The sequence below is a fragment of the Marmota monax genome, unplaced genomic scaffold (genome assembly GCF_021218885.2).
Source record: "Marmota monax isolate L192 unplaced genomic scaffold, Marmota_monax_Labrador192_F-V1.1 WCK01_AAM20220418_F8-fsc00145, whole genome shotgun sequence".
Taxonomy (NCBI): Eukaryota; Metazoa; Chordata; class Mammalia; order Rodentia; family Sciuridae; genus Marmota; species Marmota monax.
Genome location: NW_026695201.1, coordinates 2,114,573 through 2,134,328, shown reverse-complemented (window position 1 = coordinate 2,134,328; position 19,756 = coordinate 2,114,573). Strand labels below are relative to the sequence as shown.

At 37.8% G+C, this 19,756-nt stretch overlaps 1 protein-coding gene across 1 annotated transcript in view; it reads left to right on the top strand.

The window, feature by feature from the left end:
- The first annotated feature begins 333 nt into the window (after positions 1–333).
- Positions 334–19,756, top strand: part of Spta1 (spectrin alpha, erythrocytic 1) — a 79,979-nt gene continuing 60,556 nt past the window's right edge. Inside the window, exons 1-14 of the mRNA XM_046429067.2 lie at positions 334–485; positions 1,668–1,907; positions 3,211–3,336; positions 5,079–5,219; positions 6,002–6,148; positions 8,153–8,286; positions 8,834–8,978; positions 12,250–12,404; positions 13,422–13,557; positions 13,695–13,796; positions 15,147–15,284; positions 15,930–16,040; positions 18,348–18,425; positions 18,566–18,721. Of these exons, the coding sequence (XP_046285023.1) occupies positions 462–485; positions 1,668–1,907; positions 3,211–3,336; positions 5,079–5,219; positions 6,002–6,148; positions 8,153–8,286; positions 8,834–8,978; positions 12,250–12,404; positions 13,422–13,557; positions 13,695–13,796; positions 15,147–15,284; positions 15,930–16,040; positions 18,348–18,425; positions 18,566–18,721 (1,833 nt within the window). The 5' untranslated portion in view covers positions 334–461. The remainder of the gene's footprint in view (positions 486–1,667; positions 1,908–3,210; positions 3,337–5,078; positions 5,220–6,001; positions 6,149–8,152; positions 8,287–8,833; positions 8,979–12,249; positions 12,405–13,421; positions 13,558–13,694; positions 13,797–15,146; positions 15,285–15,929; positions 16,041–18,347; positions 18,426–18,565; positions 18,722–19,756) is intronic.

The window sequence follows — 19,756 nt, the reverse complement described above, 5'->3', positions numbered from 1 at the left end:
GCTCTTAGTTCTGCCCTACAGAGTCAAGAATGAGCAATCCCGAATCTCTTCCTGATCCATGATTCTCAGACATTATCAAACTTAAAACTAGTGAAAGAAACAAAACACAACCCAAGACAGCTTTTTGTCTTATGTCTATGACTGTCTTCCTACTTTTTCATCTGGAAATTTTGCTTGAACTTTTTTCCCTTTAAGTCCTATTGAGACACTGAGTACCACAGACTCCCCAAACTGATGAGTCACGACATTGCATCTGTGAAAGTTAGCAGCTGCCTCAGCTGGTTATGTCTCCTGAAGATAATGTTGATTGTCTCTGCTGGCCACATTTTATTTTTTTTTGGTCACATTTGTAACATTTCTGACATCCCTATTTGAATGAGAGTAGACAGTTCCATGTGAATTCTTTCTCTCTTTCTCTTTCAAACATTTTATCTTGCCAAGTTCTAGATCTTCAGGAAAAAATGGAACACTCTCCAATGGAAACCGTGAGTACAGAATTCAATTCTCAGCGCAATTTGTCACTAATATTATTAAGAAATCTGTCTGCTTTGAATTTTCTATACTATCTTTAACAGGGTCATTAAGAATTGTTCTTACTCTCTCTCCTTTCTTTGAATGTTTCCCTTTAAATAATAACCTAGGACTTATGCCCATATAGCAACAACTTGTTATGTCAATTCACATAGAGAAAAAAACAGGTAACATGAAAAAAATAATAAAGATTTGAGTCTCCATGCAATTTTATAGCTGCAATAGTAATTGTGATCTGCAAAGAAGCAATTATATTTAGAAAGACTAATGAGAGAATGAAATTTAAAGCCTACGTTGAATGTTCTGATTAAGGTAAGCTAGGGAACAGTATTTATGTCAACATGAGTGAAAGTGGACCCTATGGAAATGTTGCTGAATATTGTCACATAGGTTGGGTCCCTTTAAAGAAGAGGGTTATTTTATGTTGTTTGTACAAGATTTTACATTCCAAAAAACAATTACTGAAATACTAATAATTAGAAATTTATAAGTGGGTAAAAGACAGTTTGAAGTTAAACTTTGAATGTTTTTGAATAAAGCAAAGAAAAAGAATAAATAACACTTGACCTACATTTTCAAGTATGAAGAAACAAAAAAAATTCCAATATTGTATATAATTCATTAAGTTAATTGCAAATAATTTCTAAAGATTTAATCAATTAATTTTAGAATGCTCAGCACTTGCCAGTGAGTGACTTTTTTTGCTCTTAGAGGCCATAAAATTTCATTTCTTTTCTCTCCGTCTGAAATTCCATGATTTTGCTCATTGGACTTGCTCACTTTAGCTCACTTTCATTCTATCTACGGAAAAAGAAATCTTGGTACACATTTATGGGAAAAATTGAGAGAGTGTTTTGGATGAAAAGGGTTCTGTGGTTAAAAATTATATAAATAAACTGCAGTGCTTCAAACAATAAGCATTTATAAGCTTAAAGATATCTAAACATAGATCCAGCATGAGTAAATAAAAGCCTTGGGATATATAAGAAGGACAGCATGCTAAAGAAATAAAAACTAGCAACAGATAAAAGCATTTTTATTTATTTATTTTAAATTTTAATTGATGCATAATAATTTTCCAAGTTCACAGCGTGCATTGCAATAGTCTAATCATGTAGGGGCTTTTTAACTTTCAGATGTTGGAGAGCAGTGGGCCAAAGGTTTTAGAGACAGCAGAAGAAATCCAGCAGCGGCGTCAGGAGGTGCTGAATCGGTATGAGAGGTTCAAGGAACGGGTTGCTGAGAGGGGCCAGAAACTCGAAGAGTCCTACTACTACCAGGTTTTCAGGCGAGATGCAGATGACCTGGAGAAGTGGATCAAGGAGAAACTCAAGATTGCAGAGGAAAAAAGTTATGAAGATCCCACAAACATACAGGTACTTCAGCTCCACAGATTTCCCCACAGCAGACCCTAGGCTCCTGATGGAGGGAAATAGGTCTTTCATTCTATGATTGTTGAGGTGCAGGTGTGAGTGCAATCGGGTTCCATTTAGAGACAAAACCAGAGTAAGTAAGCCAGTGGAGTGGGAAGTTCAAAAATTGAATTAAAGGAAAATCTAAAGATGCATTTCCCATTATAAATTTGGAGAGATGAGGCTGAGAAAAGAAAAATCAAACAACAAAAAATGGCAGTCTGTCAGTTGTTTAAAGTAGAAATGTTTCTATGCTCAGAACTCATATTCTTGTGATTTAAGTGTCTAGCTGGTTAATACTAGTGGATTGATGTAATAGATTAGATTACCTGTTAAGGACCGTAATTAAGTCTCTAAAGGACATATGTTTTTAACTTCTTAACCTTCAGGATCTTATTTACAAAGGAAACTCATTCAAGATAGCATTTTAAATTAAACCATGGACAAAAGAGCTCAAGGAATCTCTGACGTACCATGGGATTTCAATATTTTGTGACATTAAGGACAGAATCGTGATAAGAAATCGTAAATGCTTCTAAAGCATTTGCTTTCCATTCTCTTCAGAATCACGGTTTTTCTTAGTTTTTCTCCAAACTGCTACTTATGGCTCTTGTTAAATTCAAATCAAAAGTCCCAGGAGGAGATGTTAGGTGGAGACTTCCACACCTATCTATTGATGTGGTATTATAATACGTGCCATCATCTTGATCAGAGGAGGGTAATTCACATGTTGACAGGACAGGGAGTACCTGGAAAAAAATCAAAACATGTATGTTAAATGGATCAGTTCACACATGACAGCAAGAACAGTCCAGGATGCATGTTTAAAAATCCATTATTATGACTGGCCTCTTCTTCATTCTGCTTTCCTCTCAGTGGAACTTAGCTATTCCTAGCTTTCTTTGAAGGAGATGTGTCACGTCTTTTAATTCTCATAGGACTCTATGAAGCCTTTAAAATAATAGGAATTTGCTATAGATTCCCCAAAGTCAGTGAGGACAGAAAAGGACCGACCCTCTCCATGGAGAGATCGTAGAGAGATGTGGACCCTGGGACCCTTTGAAAACCTATGTTTAGGGCCTCTACCCAAAGTGACTATTTCTTCTAGAATAGGACAATTGCAACTATGGCCACGGCTTGTCATTGAATCCAGCTTAAGGAGCAAGTAATTCTGTCTGAAAGTAAGAGGAGAAGAATGAAGTTCACTTTATGGCCAGGGAGACAATGATTCATTATCTATAAACTAACTCTGATTTCCAAACTTCAGGGGAAATATGAGAAGCACCAATCTGTTGTAACAGAAGTGCAAGCAAAATCCAGAGTCCTTCCTGAACTGGAAGAAACCAGAAAACTCCGATTTACTGAAGATCACTTTGCCCATGAGGACACCAAGGTAAATGTATGGTAGGGGTCTCATGGAGAAGTCTCATTGTTAAATATGTTATTAGGGTTTTAACTGATTATACCAGATATAAACCTTGATGTAGCTGGCTAAGAATAAGGGCATCTGCCTCTGGTGTTCTATTGAGATTGAGCAAGAAGAAGTGATGGGATGTCCTTGTGTTTGTTCCTTGGAGTAGGAAGAGAACTGTGATTGGTAGATGTCATCAAATGGTACTACATTCCTCTTTATGCCACTGTAGGATTATTGGTTCAAGATCAAGACCATTTCAACCTGTTCCACGTTTCTCAGATAACTAACAGCTTTACCCAATGACTTTTCTATTTTTTCCTCAACTTCAGTCTCCTTGGCTCCTAAACTCTTTGAACAAGTGATGGTCTCCCCTTTGAATCTACTTTGAAATCTTTCCTCTTTGTGAAAGTTCTTTCTTTTCACACCCCATGCCTTATGACTAATATTATACATTTTAAACTCTCCTTTACTTTTACTACAAAACCCCTAAAGTTCCATCTTCAGAAAATATTCCTAGAACTAAAGATAACATTTTCTAACTTAACCTGTGCACTCTAGATATTTGCATTAATATAGCCATTTATGATCTTTTATTTTATTAGTGAACGTTTTACTGTTTACATACTTTTAAGTTGTCAAAAAAAGTGTATTACATGTTTTCAAATTGGGAATTGTCTTTTGGATGTGGCCTAAAAATTCTATGCCTGGAATCCCGGTAATTTGAAAGACTGAGGCAAGGGGATCACAAGTTTGAGGCCAGCCTCAGCAACTTAGAGAGATCCTGTCTCAATAGAAAGGACCAGGGATGTGGTTCAAGGGTAAAGCACTACACTGGTTCAGTCCCAATACAAAAAGAAAAAATAAATCTAGTCTATTTTACTATCAATAAAATATGATAAGGGAATATAGACTTCAACCAGAAAAGAGTCTTATTAGAAAGAACTCACAATGAAAATTTCAAAATTTATGTAAAATAGAAACAATTTTGTATCATTCGGTAACTAATATTCTACATTAATTAGAGAAATGATAAAAATATCTACCATCTGTCAAAATCATTAGGGCTATTAGAGAAATGCAGTCCACATGCTACCTTGAGCAACATAGGAGCTAAAAAAATATAATTCTTGAAGGTATGACAAAGATGGCAACTTCAGTTGTACAAGAAATGTGTTACATGATGTTCTGAGCTAAAGTTTCAATCAAAACACTCTATATGGTCTCAAATTATACAGCCGTCAACTACTCTTACTGTTTTGGTGCTACTGATTTCCAGTAACTCAGCAAAATTGTAGCTTTTCTACTTTCTGTCAAACGGTCCGTGCTGTTTCTTCTCTAGCATTACCACAGTTATTTGCTATTCTTAGAACATTTTCTATCTATCATCTACCTGTCAAAAATCTTTCTGTTCCTTAAGGTTCAGTTCAAATAAGCATTGTACCATGCATCTGTCTTCCTGTTCATTTTATTGTCATTATTCCACCTTAAAACCCCAAGGCATTTTTGCAAAAATTTCTCCCATGCAAGATTATATTTGGTTTAATTTAAGAGCTGTTTTCATATGCATCCTATTTCTTTCTTTAGATATTTGTTGACCAATTAATGCATGAATGAATGGGAAGAGGAATCATTAATTCAGCTCTTTTTTCTGCACAAGTCTCTGAGTCAGTACCTGCTCCAAATCCTCTGTGCCTAAATGATTCTGCCTCTGTCCCACAAAGGTCCATCTGGAAGAACTCTCCCACCTGTGGGAACTGCTGATGGAGTTGATGCAAGAGAAAGGCAACCGGCTGTTGCAGATCCTGAAGTTCCAACAATACTTACAGGAGTGTGAAGATATCTTGGAATGGATTGGAGACAAGGTAAAGGACAGAATGCATACAGAACCTCCCTTCTCTCTGTCCCAGGAACTTCATAGCAACTCCCTGCAGACTGCTCACAAAGAAGTCAGAGTGTTTGTTCTTGGCATTCATTCCATGGGAGGCCAGGGGATTCTGGCAAAGATTGAGAGATATTTTGGAGATTGCCATTGTAGGGCATAAGCTTAAACCTATGGATCCAAATATGGAGAAGACAAGACTTACATGAAGAATACCACTTGAAATATGATCTGGGCTTATCCCTGTTCTACCTCCTGTGATCTTTAACTTCTAGGTTTTTATTTATACTCTGGTGCTTGGCTGAGAGTATTTCCAGCTCTTTCTCTAATCTCCTCTCAGTTCCTATATCCGTGGGTTTTATTTTTCTAAATGCTTAGGGAATGATCTCATATTTAAGATTGAATATATACACAAATGTGTACCTAGCACAAATTGTGTTGTAAAATATTTAGTATTTACAAAAGGGTGTTGGAGTAGAATTAGAATGAATTGACTCCTCCTCCCCTTCCAAAAACATAACAGGGTACTTCCAGAGGCTTTGGCCAACAGTGTACCTGACTTTATTGAAGATTTTTTTCAGAGACCCCTGTCCCCTTGGCCATTCAAGAAGCATACTCTGGTTTCTGGCTTTTCCTGGGATTGGGGGCTGTTTTCCCAGGTTCCCCAAATACCTGCATCTCAGAATGCAGAGGTTTTAGTCTTTTCACCTGCAGGAAACTCCTAAATGTTTATTAGTGAGTCAGTAAACTTTTCTGTATCTACAGGAGGCTATAGTGACATCCGCGGAGCTGGGTGAGGACTGGGAGAGAACAGAAGTTTTGCATAAGAAGTTTGAAGAGTTCCAGAAAGAACTGGAAGCTCGACAGGAGAGAGTGGATAGAGTGAACCAGTATGCCGACGAGTGTGCTGCGGTAAGATGGGAGGGAGAGTCCTTTCAGGGAAAGGATTCTGGCCTCCAAGAATTTCTGGCCACAAATAGGTAGGATAGGAGGGCAATCAAGCATTGTGAGAAAACAGAGGGTGGCATATTCCTGTAGTAACATGACCTGAGTGCTTTCCTCTCCCCTTTGAATCCATCTACCCCTGGCCAGTTCATGGAAATGTATATGTGTGAGTATGTGTTTATGTGTGTCTCTGTGTGTAGAGGAATTAAGTCTATAAGGAACAGTGAATTTACTGCTGTATTATGCAGTACATTAATTACACATATTTATAGAGCAGTCTTTGTTCATGAAAAGAAGCAAGAATAAATTAGCAGGGAATACAAAATTTATGTGTGCTTATACACCCACCCACGCATACATACACAGACACACGTGCTTATACACAACATACTATATCATTGTACATGAGTTTTAGGGGGTGAAAAGGAGAACAGAGTTAGTTTTACCATCATTTATAAAGAAATGACTGAAATAAATTTGTAGTCTCTGAGTAAGCAAAGGGTCAGTGTGGGAATAAGTGACCTTAGTATATGCAAAAAAAATGTGTGTGTGTCTGCATAGAATCAGTCTTCCCAGTTTTCTTCTTTCTCTTTCCAGGATAGAGAGAGGAAAGCCAGGATTTCATCTAATACACACACACACACATTACACATACACACATATAATCTCTTAATAGTTGGCTATATTGTGCTTATCCACTTCCAGTTTCAGGATGATCACAACCCATAGTAGGAATGTTCATAGCTCTTTATTAACAAGAATTCAGAAGAATGGATTCTGAAGAAGGAAAACCAGCCAATGTTTCCTAATTTTTTTCCAGGCCACATGGCCAATACTCTACATTTTACCTCTCTACCATTTTTTTTTTCTCTTGTCGTACAAGTCTCCCACTTGTCTATTACTTCTTAAAAAACCAACACAAAATCTAAAACAACAAACGTGTCTTTTGTTCATGAGTCCATTGACCGGATAATTGAGAAGGTGGACTGGGCCATTCTCCTGATCTCACCTGGTCCTCTCGTGTGATTGAAGTTATTTGGTGGCCCCACTCAGTGGTGAAGGACCCAAGATGGCTTCCACCCTGTGTTTAGGCTCTGGCCAGGAAGATTTTCCCAATGTGGTCTCTCATTCTTCAGGAGGCCACTCTTCTTTATATGCCAGTGTCCCAAGAGAACAAATGGTTTCTTGAGACCTAGCTGCTGGAACTCATAGAAAATTACTTGTATCATATTCGGTTGGTAAGCAGGTTAAAGGTTGACCCTAAGCCAAGGCGTGAGGAAACAAACTCTGTCTCTTAGAGGGAGAAGTGACAAAACAGCATGATCCCCGTTTTTTTTTTTTCCAGTCTACCACAGAAAAGATGAATCCAATACAATTAGAGTGGATCTTCTGCACCTTGGCGTGGGTCTATACAATAGAGTAGATAGGACCATGCACTTTAGAAGGAGGATGAAGAAACTATGTATGAAGAAAGTTGGGAATGGGAATGGAATGGGAAAGAAATGGGGACAGGAGGAGTTGAGGACTTGGGCATATAAGAAGTCATCAAAATTGAGTCATGACCACAAAACAGTTAAGAACCAAAGTCCTAGGATTTTGGAAAATTGTCATACTTCACAACGGGGATTTTCTTTTCTTCTCCTTGGTTTCTAGTTTACAGGGGATTGGGCAGGCATCAAAATTGTGGAGCTCTGAAAATAACATGATGATTGGGCAGTCTGCGTTAGCAGTCTAGTCCAGCACTGTAGGCAAAGGATACAAAGTCTGGCAGGTTGGTTTTGTATGTTTTGGTTATGGGAATCAGGTTAGAGCCAGGGAGCAGGGCTCTAGTGAAGTTCAGTGTCTACTTGTGGTGGTCGGTCATTCTCTACTTCTGACAAAGTACAAACGGTATGAAAAAAAAAATGTGTTTAAATGACATTTGATGTGACTTCATCTTTGCATAACTCCAGAGCTGATTGCCTTCCACAGGAGAGCCATCCTCAGCTGCCTTTGATAAAGACAAAGCAGGATGAAGTGAACGTGGCCTGGCAGCGTCTCTGTGATCTGGCTCTCCGGCGACGTGAAAGCCTGTACAGTGCTGCGGACCTCCAGAGATTCAAAAGGTGTGGATCTGGTCACTGCCTTACAGAAGACTATTAAATAGTGGCATGCCATTTGGCCTGTCTCTACTCCTCTTAGCAATTAGTGATCAATAGCTCAAACCAAAGCACATCATGTGTTTGCCTTTCAGATAGCAAAAGAATTAAGGAGACTGTGATCCAGTCTATAGCCAATGCTGTAGTGGGGGGGAGACCAAAACAATAACCATGGAAATAACAGTCCTTGCATATTAGTGATGGAAGCTCTGCAGAAAAGTGATTAATAATTAGATGGGCAGTCTGGGAAGAAAGAAAGTTCTCATGAATAGCTGATTCAGATATGGGAAGTATCTCTGGATGCTCAATCATCAGGAGGCATAGTTTCTTAACATCTCAATGGAAACAAATAACCAGAAAAAAATCTTTTAAATTACTTTTTGCTAGTATGCAGGACAGTAGGTAATTGCTACCTGGGAGGATGAGGCTGGTGCATGCTCCATGCTCTGTTGCTCTCTTTGTCTTGCAATGCCTGCCATCTTGTTTTGTTGGAGCTCATGTTAATGTCTCGTAGGGATATGACTGAAGCCATGCAGTGGATCAAGGAGAAGGAGCCTCTGGTCACCTCTGAGGACTATGGCAAAGATCTTGTTAGTTCTGAGGCCCTGTTTCACAATCATAAGGGACTTGAGAGAAACCTTGCTGTCATGGAGGACAAGGTAAGACACTGATGAAGGAATGGCTGACCCCTGCAATTAGAAAATGTATTTGATAGACCTCTTGCCTAACTCCATGCCTCCAAAGGACACCCTAAATCCACTATTTTCAACAAAGGAGAAATTATGTGGCATTTGAATATATTTCTTCATTCTAATTCCTACTTATCCCAGTTCATGGGATACTGAATAGTCTTTAATTTTATTCAAATTATTTTTATTTAAATATATGTGTATGATTTATATTCTGTTGTCTTCTGTTATATATTTCAGAATATAAAAATAAAATGGTATCTTTGAGGATGTTTCTCTAATCTCTCTCAGTAAACTACCCTATGGCTAGGTCCACATTTTCTTCTGTTGCACTTGAATCCTGCTTCTTTCTGTCCTTCACTCAGTATATCAGGGAAGCATTTTCTTCTTTTCATTCTATGATGAACACTGAGACTCTTCAGGTAAATCTACCTTTAGGTTTCCTTCTGTAAGCTGAAAAGTCCCAGTTCCTATGTCTAGAAGACTAGACACTAGAACTTGGAGGAAGCCTACCTCCTTGAATGTTTCTTGTCCTTTATTTCCTCCCCTTATAATGTTAGCCACAACTTAAGCCAATTACTACTGAGTGTCCACAGAGCAATCAACCCACAGAAAGATTCACACTGCTGTTCTTTCATTGTAGCCCTGTCCCTGTGATCAGTTTTTACAAATATCCACCATGCAACTTCTTTCATTCTCTCTCATTTGTTTTTTTGTTTTTGTTCTTTTTAAAAATAATAGTAAATAATTAAATCCTAGGAGTTGATGAATAACGGTAAAAAAATGCCAAACCATACAAAATACCTGATTATGTTTGAGTATGATGAAAGAATTAATGGTAACATGTGGAAAGTCACCTGTATCTACATTTTGACATAGTAATCTGTTCTTCAGGAATTGTGATCAAACTGGTATAGTATTACTGGGATTTTCTTTGCCTTGTGGGCAGAAGTGTTTTTGTGACTCCCACAGTAAAATTTAGGGAGACAATATAAAGGAATAAATGCAGAAAACTTGCTGCCTCAATTTCATTGATTGACATTGTTTTGTTCAGTTTTCTATATCTACATGGTTCAATTTGGGTGGATCATATGTGTCTTAGAAATTTGTCAATATTCTCTAGATTTTTCCAGTGTATTAGAATATAAAAATTCAAAATAATTTCTAAAGATACTCTGGAATTCAGAAGTGAATCTCTCTCTCTTTTTTTTTAATCAATCTTTCTTATCATTTCAAAGAACTGATTATTTGTTGCATCAATTATTTTACTGTTTCATTCTCAATTTCATTAATTTCAGCTCTGATCTTCATCATTTCCTGTCTTTGATTGATTTTTGGCACTTTTTAGGTCTTTTTCTAGGGTCTTGAGGCATAACATTATCAATTATTTATTTGGGATCTTTCTTTTTTTCTTTTTAAAGTAGGGACTTAATGCTATAAACTTTCTTCTTACAACTACCTTCCTATTGTCCCAGAAATTTTGATTGTTGTATCACTGTTCTCATTTTAAGAACTTTTAAATTTCTTTCCTGATTTACTCCTCATTTAAAGGTGCCTTATTTTATTTCCAGGTGTTAAAATACTTTCTTTTTTTTTTTTATCTTTCTGATTTCTAATTTCCATTATGATCTGATAGGATGCAAGGAATTATTTCCATTTTTGTAATTTCTAAGTAATGTGTTTTGCTCTAAAATAAGATCTATTTAGAGAAAGTTTCATGTGCGGCCAAGAACAAAATGAATTCAACTGCCAATGGATGAAACATTAATTTGGGCTTGTAGTCTACTTTGATCTGGGAGTAGCCTTTCTGCTTGCTTTTGGTCTTCATTTGCATGGTATATCTATTTCCATTCTCTCATCTTCAACCTATGGATGTCTTTTGCCTATTAGGTGAATCTCTTATAAGGAAAATGTGGCTGAGTCTTGCTTTTAAAGCAATTCTGCTCCTTTATGTATTTTGATGGAACAGTTTAGATCATTTACATTCAGTTTTATTAAGAGATATGATTTATTTCTTGCCATTTTGATTTTTTTCTAATGGTTAATTCAGACTTGATTTTTCTTTAATTCATTATTATTACTAGTAATATTCATCCCTATGTTGGCTTTGATTTTTATTTGTCATTTCTTCTGCATGAAATATTGAGTATGTGTTGAAGTGTAGGCTTAGTAGTTATGAATTCTTCTAGTTTCTGCTTATCATGGAAGGTTTTTATTTCAACTTCAATTCTGAAGAATGGTTTCACTGGGTATATTAATTTTGGTTGGCAACTGCTTTTAGTCAGAGCTTATTATATATTATTCCATGTCTTCTTGGATTTTAGGATCCAGGTTGAGAAAACTCTTTTTGGCTTACCTCTAAATGTGACCTGCTGTTCTTTTCCTATGACTTTTAAGATCCTATCCCTATTTTGCTTGTTAGACATTTTAATTATAATCTGTTTTGGAGAGGATCTTTTTTGATCTTACCTACTTGGGGTTCTAAATGCCTCTTGTATTAAATTTCCCTCATTCCTGAGGCTTGGAAAATTTCTGGAAATTAATTTATTGCAAAGGTTATCCATTCCTTTAGTTTTCATTTTGATGTCTTCATTTATGTCAGCCTTCTTTAAAATGGCATAGAAAATTGTGAGTATCTGCAAGTATGGATCCTATAACCGCAGGCTGTCTGTGGGTGGAGTGTGGTACAGAAGTCCCCACCATGGCCGATGAAGATTGCCAGAGCACTGTTCTTGTGACTGGGATAGAAAGTCAGTTGGCCGGCCTATATCTGAGCTCCTACTGTCTGCAGTTGTGAATTGTGGGTGCCCACTTCTTTTCACTAGAACTTCTTTGGAAGGATGCTACCTAAGCACTTGGAGGTTGTCTGCAAGTGTGGGGCCTGCAGGTGCAGGTTCTCTGGGGGTCATCTGGGACACAGAACCCTCCACCACGGTTGGTTCAGTTTACAGTGGCTTTGCCCATCACAGGGGTGGGAGTAGGAAGTCATGGGCCTGACTTTGAGTTCCTGCGGAGGCTCTCTGCTCAGCTGCTTCCTTTCTAGGCTGTGGAGGGGTTGAGTGTTGCAGCCGAGATCCACTCCACCCTCTTCTATAATCTCTTAATACCCCAATTCACATATATCAACATAAATACACTTGTAAATTATTATTACTCATATGATCAGTTATACTTGTGCCATGACACTACGCCAGGAGTCAGAATGCTTGATCTCCTACGAGGTTTCTTTTTCATTCCAAAGGTAAAGGAGTTATGTGCCAAAGCAGACAAGCTGATGGTTTCCCATCCTTCGGATAAACCTGAGATCCAGCAGATGAAGGAGGATCTGGTCTCCAACTGGCAGCACATCCGTGACTTGGCTACTGCCAGATATGCAAAACTGCAGGCTTCTTATGGGTGAGATATTTCCTCTTTCCTATTGCTCTGTTTACCTCCGCAGGTGTCAAGTGTAATGTCCAAAGAAGAAAATAGTGAGGGTCTCAGCTCTCCTGTCTATTTAGTGGGGGCAAATAAAGTTTTAATTTGTGATGTGATACTCAGCATAACACCTCCACCAACCTGCACCCTGGACTTCACCTGCGTGTATCATCGCAAGGTATTGTAAAGTGGCCCATAGAGCTGGAAAGGCAGATGATATGACATTCCAAAATCCTGGCTCCTGCTGAAGAATTGGAATAAATTTCCAAGCTAAAGAGCATAGAAATAACTCCATTTCCTGAACTACAGGTTAAAAGCTAACAAAAACACGGTCACCAGGCACTGTTTTAGTAATTTTGTTAATTTTTATGGTTAGTAGTTAAATTACCAGAAGATAGTACTTATCTTATTGATATGACACCAAATCAAAAATTTTTGAATGGGTAACCATTGATTCAGTTTTTTGAATTATTTTTATTGGTACAGTGTAATCATACACAATAGTGGGATTCGCTGTTAACGTGTTCACATATGCACACAATATAACAATAAAATTTATTCCCTACTACCTACCCTGAAGTTTTTGTTTTTTATTAATAGTGTTAAATGTCAGCTAAAATACAATGAATCCCATCTCAATCCTGGCCCCTCTCCCACATGGTGCTTTCTGTTATTTAGATGACATCTATTTATATATTGGCTATATTGCATTTTATTCAAGTACTGCTAGGGTTCTGTGACCTCGTGGTGGTAGAGATTTAATGACTGTGCATTGCATCCCCATGACACCTAGGAATATTGAGCTTGCTGTGAAGGAGTTTACAGCACTAAAGGAGTGCTGACTGCAAACAACAGGAAGTCCATCAGGGAGAGGGAAGGGAAGGATGAGGTTGAGGAACATCTCACCCATCTGAACTCAGTCTGACCCTAACTCTGTTCAACGTCCTCTCACTTTCGTTTTTCTCCTTCCTCTCCGTTACCTCACCTTTTCCACAGGTACCAGCGGTTCTTATCTGACTACGATGAGCTCTCAGGCTGGATGAAGGAGAAGACTGCTCTGATCAACGCCGATGAGCTGCCCGCAGATGTGGCTGCTGGGGAAGCCCTGCTGGACAGGCATCTGCAGCATAAGGTAGACAGGAAAGGTCTACCCAGTCAAAGGAGGAAGGAGGAGTTTGGATCATCACCAAGAATGTCGGGAGGTTTTCCGCTGTGTTTGAGACATTCTTGTTTTTTGTTTGTTTGTTTGTTTGCTTTGTGTGGCCACAGCATGAGATTGATTCTTATGATGACCGATTTGAAAATGCCGAAATGACTGGTTGGGAGCTCTTGGATGGCAACCATGAAGCCGCTGATGAAATTCAGGAAAAGGTAACCCAGTTTAACAGGCTTTGTGAAATTACTAATAAGGATCTGAGGTTCCCACTGCCCCCTTTTGCATATGCTTTCCCTAAACTGTGTCACCTGACAACATGATGAGTGGTTGCTTACCTTTGAGTCTATTTCATTCACTCCCTGACTTCTTCCTAACTTAAAACTTCATACTATTTAGACTCTTCTATACGCTTCACTTTATCACATCCTCCTCCTCATATCTAGATTGTAAATTCAATGAGGTCTGTACCTTCTTAAAGTTCAGGTCCCCTGTAGTGCCTAGCTTGGTGTCTGCCATATGGCTGCTATCTGAATCTTTTCCTCTTTTCTTTTTATAATCTCAAATTATGCTGATTTTCCTACATCCTGTATACCTCAAAATTTTCAACACAGAAGTCCGAGGAAATCAGATTTGCCAGCATTCTAACATTCCAGAACACAGGGAATTATCTTAACCCCCTCACCCAGAGATTTTGATCCAGTCACAGATCCAAACAGTCCTCGAGGTGATAGTCACAATAAGATTTGCATGCCTCTTTTTATCCTACTAGACTCCAGCCTCCAGCTCTGCGTGATGGGTAAGGTTGAGATAAACACATTTTCAATTTCCCCAGAACTCTGTGGTAAAATTATAATATGGATTTTATTCTTTGGCAGAACCCTAAATCCATGAAAACCTAGCCATTATCCTGAGATTCTGAAAATGTGTGCTGCTTTTTTGATGAGGTTTATAGCAGCAACTATAATAAACTAGAATTTCTTGGGCAGATGGTTGGTCAGAAACAAAGACTATTTTTTCTGTGTTTGAAAATGTGTTCTTTTCTTCTTTCTTGGATTGTTCTTATTTCTTTTTCAGTGTAAAAGGCCAACTCCTCAGTCTGACATTTTAAGTGCTTTGTGAAATTCAACTTCATGAACGATCTAGCGATTAATCTACCTATTACATTGTCTTCTACAGCACATTCTATAACCTAATTATTAGTATTAGGTTCCCAGTGTTATGGCCTCCTACAATCCTAATACTACCCCTCTGTTCTGTTATTTAAATCTCCATTTTGTACAATACTTCTCAGACTTTCTCCTACATTTACTCCCTAATTAATCCAATCTGAATTAATCTTTTCTTCCTTCTTTACATATACAGTACATTTAATCTCTTTTGTGGCATTTATCCCAGTTTCTCTATACCACAACTATTTGCTTAGACGTTGGAATCTAATCTAATCCCATTTTCTATTCATTTCTGTAACATTCAAAAGGGTTTGCATTTATAAGCTTCGTAGTAAATATAAGATAAAATAAATTAATTAAATGTTATTCTGATACATTATCTTCTCCTTCCCAAAGATGACAACACTTAAAAACAACTGGATTGCCCTGAGGGAGCTGTGGTCCAAGCGTCAACAACAATACCAGCAATGCCTGGACTTTCATCTCTTCTGCCGGGACCGTGAGCAAGTGGACAGTTGGATGAACAGACAAGAGGTAACTGGAAGGTTCCAGTCAATCTTAAACCACTTCTTGCACCCTTCATTTACCACCATGGCTGTGATCAACATCTCACAACCACTACTTTGGGCTCGAACTTGTACTGGGGAACTGAAGGGTGACCCATGACAAAAAGTAAATAGAAGCCCCCCTCTATATGACCCCTACAATCTTCTCATGGGCAAATGCATAGAAAAATATTTAAAGACAGCACACAGGCTTGAGCACAACTGAATATAAGGAGTGTCAAATTGTTAAGGGGTCTGGTAGAAAAAATTGTAACGAGTCAAGCAATGTTAATCAGATAAGATTTCTTGGAAAAGGTAAGTGGTCCTTTGGAGATAGTTTTCTTCAATTGAGATGATGCCTAGATCATCATCTGGGTGGAGTGAATTCCATGTGGATAGACCCAGTGATAGAGGGTCTGTCTATCCTCTATTGAAAATTGAAATCATCAGGAAGGATGTTGACAGCTCCTGCTATTTGAGGTTAATTCCTACATACCCTCCTGATTTGCACTAAATCCCACCTTGCACTCCAACTCCCTTTGCTTTCTTCCTTATTGTTTATCTCAGAGATAAGCAAAAAGGAATATTTTTCACCAGTGAGGACATCTGGGATGTTTCTTTCTGATTTCTACAGGAATTCCTGAAAAATGAAGAGCTGGGAAACTCTCTGGGCAGTGTAAATGCCCTTCTGCAGAAGCACGACGACTTTGAGGAAGCCTTTACTGCCCAAGAAGAGAAGATCACAGTAAGAAATGGGCCCTGACTGAGGCATTGGCTTCCTGATGGTATACAACACTTTAACCAACAGGTGTCCCTGGTGGAATCACTCCTGTAAAGCTCAGGCACAGCATGAGGATGATTCTTCATAAATTTCCATCCCTAAGTTGAGAGCATCATGTTAAGCGATATAAGCCAAACTTAGAAAGTCAAAGGTCATATGATTTCTCTCATCTGGAAGTTGGGGAGGAAAAGGGGGAAAAGAGTTGAGGGGAGGGACTCTCATGAAAATAGAAGGGAGATCAGTAGAACAGAGGAAAGATAAGAAGAGAAGTAGGGAGAGAAAGGGAAGGTATTGAGGAAAAAAAACCTGATAGTATCATATATATTGTTATTTTTGTGCACGTATAAATTCCACTGTTATGTACAATTAGCAAAAAGTAAAGAAAAAAAAAGTTGCCACCCTTTGTTTTGTTTTAGCAATATTTACTCATGTCTTTAAAACGCCTTGATTAAATTTTATAAACGTAATTTTTTTTATGTAGTTTGAAAACTAAAACTTATTCAGGATTTTTCTTTAGATAAAAGGAAAAAAATCCAGAAAAATAATCACACATTTTTTTCTAACACATTTCTTCCCTGCAAAACATATTTAGAAAGATTTTTAAGATGGTAGGAAATTATTTCTTCTGATGAAGTGAATGATGGCTCTTATTTTTTTTCTGCAGCATAAATAAAAACTATTGGGTCCATATTTAATATAAAATTATCACTTAAACATTTGAATTTGTTTTTGTTTCTCCATTCTAGTAATATCTTACTATAATATTCTTTTGTAATATCTAGATATCTAAGTAATATCTGTTCTTTTCCTTTATGGTATATTTATCCTTTCTACTGTGTTTTCGTCTTTGTGTTTCTCATCTAATACTATTATTGAGATATTTGGTGAACCATTGGTAATAACGTTTCAGAAAACTCATCAATATATAAGCAATATATAATCTCTCTCTCTCTCTCTCTCTCTCACACACACACACACACACACATACACACACACACACCCCGTTGCTACCACCAGCATCAAAAATGACAAATTCTAAGTCTTCCCTTTTTTAAATGAATGGATTGCTTTTTATTTATTTTATTTAAATTTTTGTTTTCAATTAAAAATGTTAGTGCATTATAGTTATGCATAATGTTGGGGTTCATTTTGATGTAGTTACATAAGCCTGGGCTGTAATGTGCTCTGATCAGTCCCCAGTACTTCCCCTTTCCCTATCTTCCTCCCTCCCCCTATTTCCTTGCCTAATCCATTTGGTGATTAATATGGTCCCTGATTAATCCATATGCTTATCTGTTGATTCTCAAAAGCTAACAATATATAATAATTTATTTTTATAGTATTATCATTTGCTTTATATTATTTTCCTATTCTAATCCATTAATCCATTTAAAATATAGCAATTTGGGGGATACGAATGAATATGGGTAAAAATTCACTCTTACAATTTCTGACTCCCCTCCCCTATATAGCTGGAAATATATATTATAGGTTAATGAATGGAGTTGGGGGGATGAAGACTCAGAAAGAGAGAGATATATAGATACTGGCCACTGGACATGGCTTTATATAAATAGCCACTTGTTCTATTTGAATAGATCAAATATTTACCTTTTAGTGACATCTGCATTCATTCATTCGCTGTAGCCTGGATTGAAAAAAATATTGTGATGCAAGTGTATGAATATGTAACAACACATACCACTATTCTGTGTAATAAAATTCTGTATAATTATAATAAAAAATGTGGCACAGAGTGTCGCAGTCTGTCTGGCTGCAGCAAACTAGCCGGGGGGGTGACGAATAACTTGTGTACTTGATACAGCAGGAGTAGGAGCCGTTTATTGCAGGACAGGAGCAGTATTTATACATTCCACACAGCTTATCTAATTAGCATAAACTAGATACATCAGTCAACCAATAAGGAATCTCCACACTTAATGGCTTGTTTTTGTTACTTCTCAAACCACTCCCTCTGGCATTTTGCCAGGCACCATCCAGACTTGTTTACGAACTCTAACATTCCCCTGGCAAAATGCCAGGTGTTATTTTTGACTTGTTTACAGACTCTAACAACAGAGAAGCTAATTGACATGATTAAGTGTACTTTGAAATACAATTTATAACAGAAATAAGAACTAGGACCTAGATCTTCTGACTCTCAAACTTGTTGTCTTCCCACGTTGCTATGTTTCATTTGTATACAGTGACTCAAACTGACTGCATGCTCAGTGGTCTCTATAGAGAAAAATCACTGTATTTTTTTTCCAGACCTTAGACAATACTGCAAACAAATTGATTGACAATGACCATTATGATTCGGAGAACATTGCTGCTATCCGTGATGGGGTAAGTCCAAGGGCACAAAACTTCTAACTGCCTGCGCACTGGGATGGGGAAAGTTGGGTCCTGGTGGCCAGGGTGGGCGCTGAATCTCAGGCATCCATATTTGGTTTTGCAGACATTAAGTTTACTCATGGTTTTTGCAGTTGTTGCGCCGGCGGGACGCCCTACGAGAAAAGGCTGCCACTCGTCGTAAAATGCTGCTGGATTCATATCTTCTGCAGCAACTATATCAGGACTCAGATGACCTAAAAAACTGGATTAACAAGAAGAAAAAGTTGGCAGATGATGAAGATTACAAGGTAGGCAGGGTTTGCAGGTCCTGGATATCCTCATGAGCAGTTGTCTTCATGGAATTACAGTCTTGGGGCTCAACAGATGGATGGTGATCTCCATTTATAGATGAGGTAACAAGATTTGGGAAAAAGGTATTGACCCTCCCCTAAGGATGGATATATATATATAAAATCTAGATTCTAATTTTTTTATAGCCAGCTGCCCCTCACCCCTTCTCTTTGGCAGAACATCTAGTAGTTCTTAACAGAATGGGGGAAGAGAGGAAAAGCTCCTTATTCAGGTGTGTATTGTCCCTTTATCAACTCTCCTATTTCTCTGTGTAACCTCCTTATAGTAGAAAAATATTATGAATGAATCCCAGTGATACATTTCAAATTAAAACAAGAATACCATCAACTCAAAAGGAACCCAAGAGTTTGACCTAATGTAGACTTATTCCGTTTTGCCACTGAGAAGGAACAACCACTTCTTTTATACAAGGAAACTAGGATCCAGTTGGAAAAGGTCCCAAGTTACCTAGTTACTTAGAAGGTGACTTAACATAAAGTGTTGAATCATAAGCTCTAGAGAACATGAACCAGGGCCTGAATTCTTGCCCTTTACTGTTGAAGTTTGTGTGACTATAGAGATTGCTAAATGATCTGTGGCCATGGATTTTTCTTCCTTGGGGTTATGGAAAACACATATTTTAGGCTCACAGAAGTTATAGAATATAAACTATTATGCACACACATGTCTTTGCATACTATTTGTAAACCTTCACATTTACAGTCAGGGCTAGAATTAGTCTCTCAATTTCTAGTCCAATATCTACTGACAATAGTTATTTTTCCAGATATCATTTCATCTTAAGTGGTTACCTGTGATCCTTATGATCCTATCTATCTATCTATCTATTTATTTATATCAGTGGTTCAACCACTGAGCCACATCCCCAGCTCATTGTTAAATTTTTTATTTTGAGATTCACTAAGTTGCTTAAGGCCTCACTAAGTTGTGGAGGCTGGCATTGAACTTGCTATCTTCTTGCCTCAGCCTCC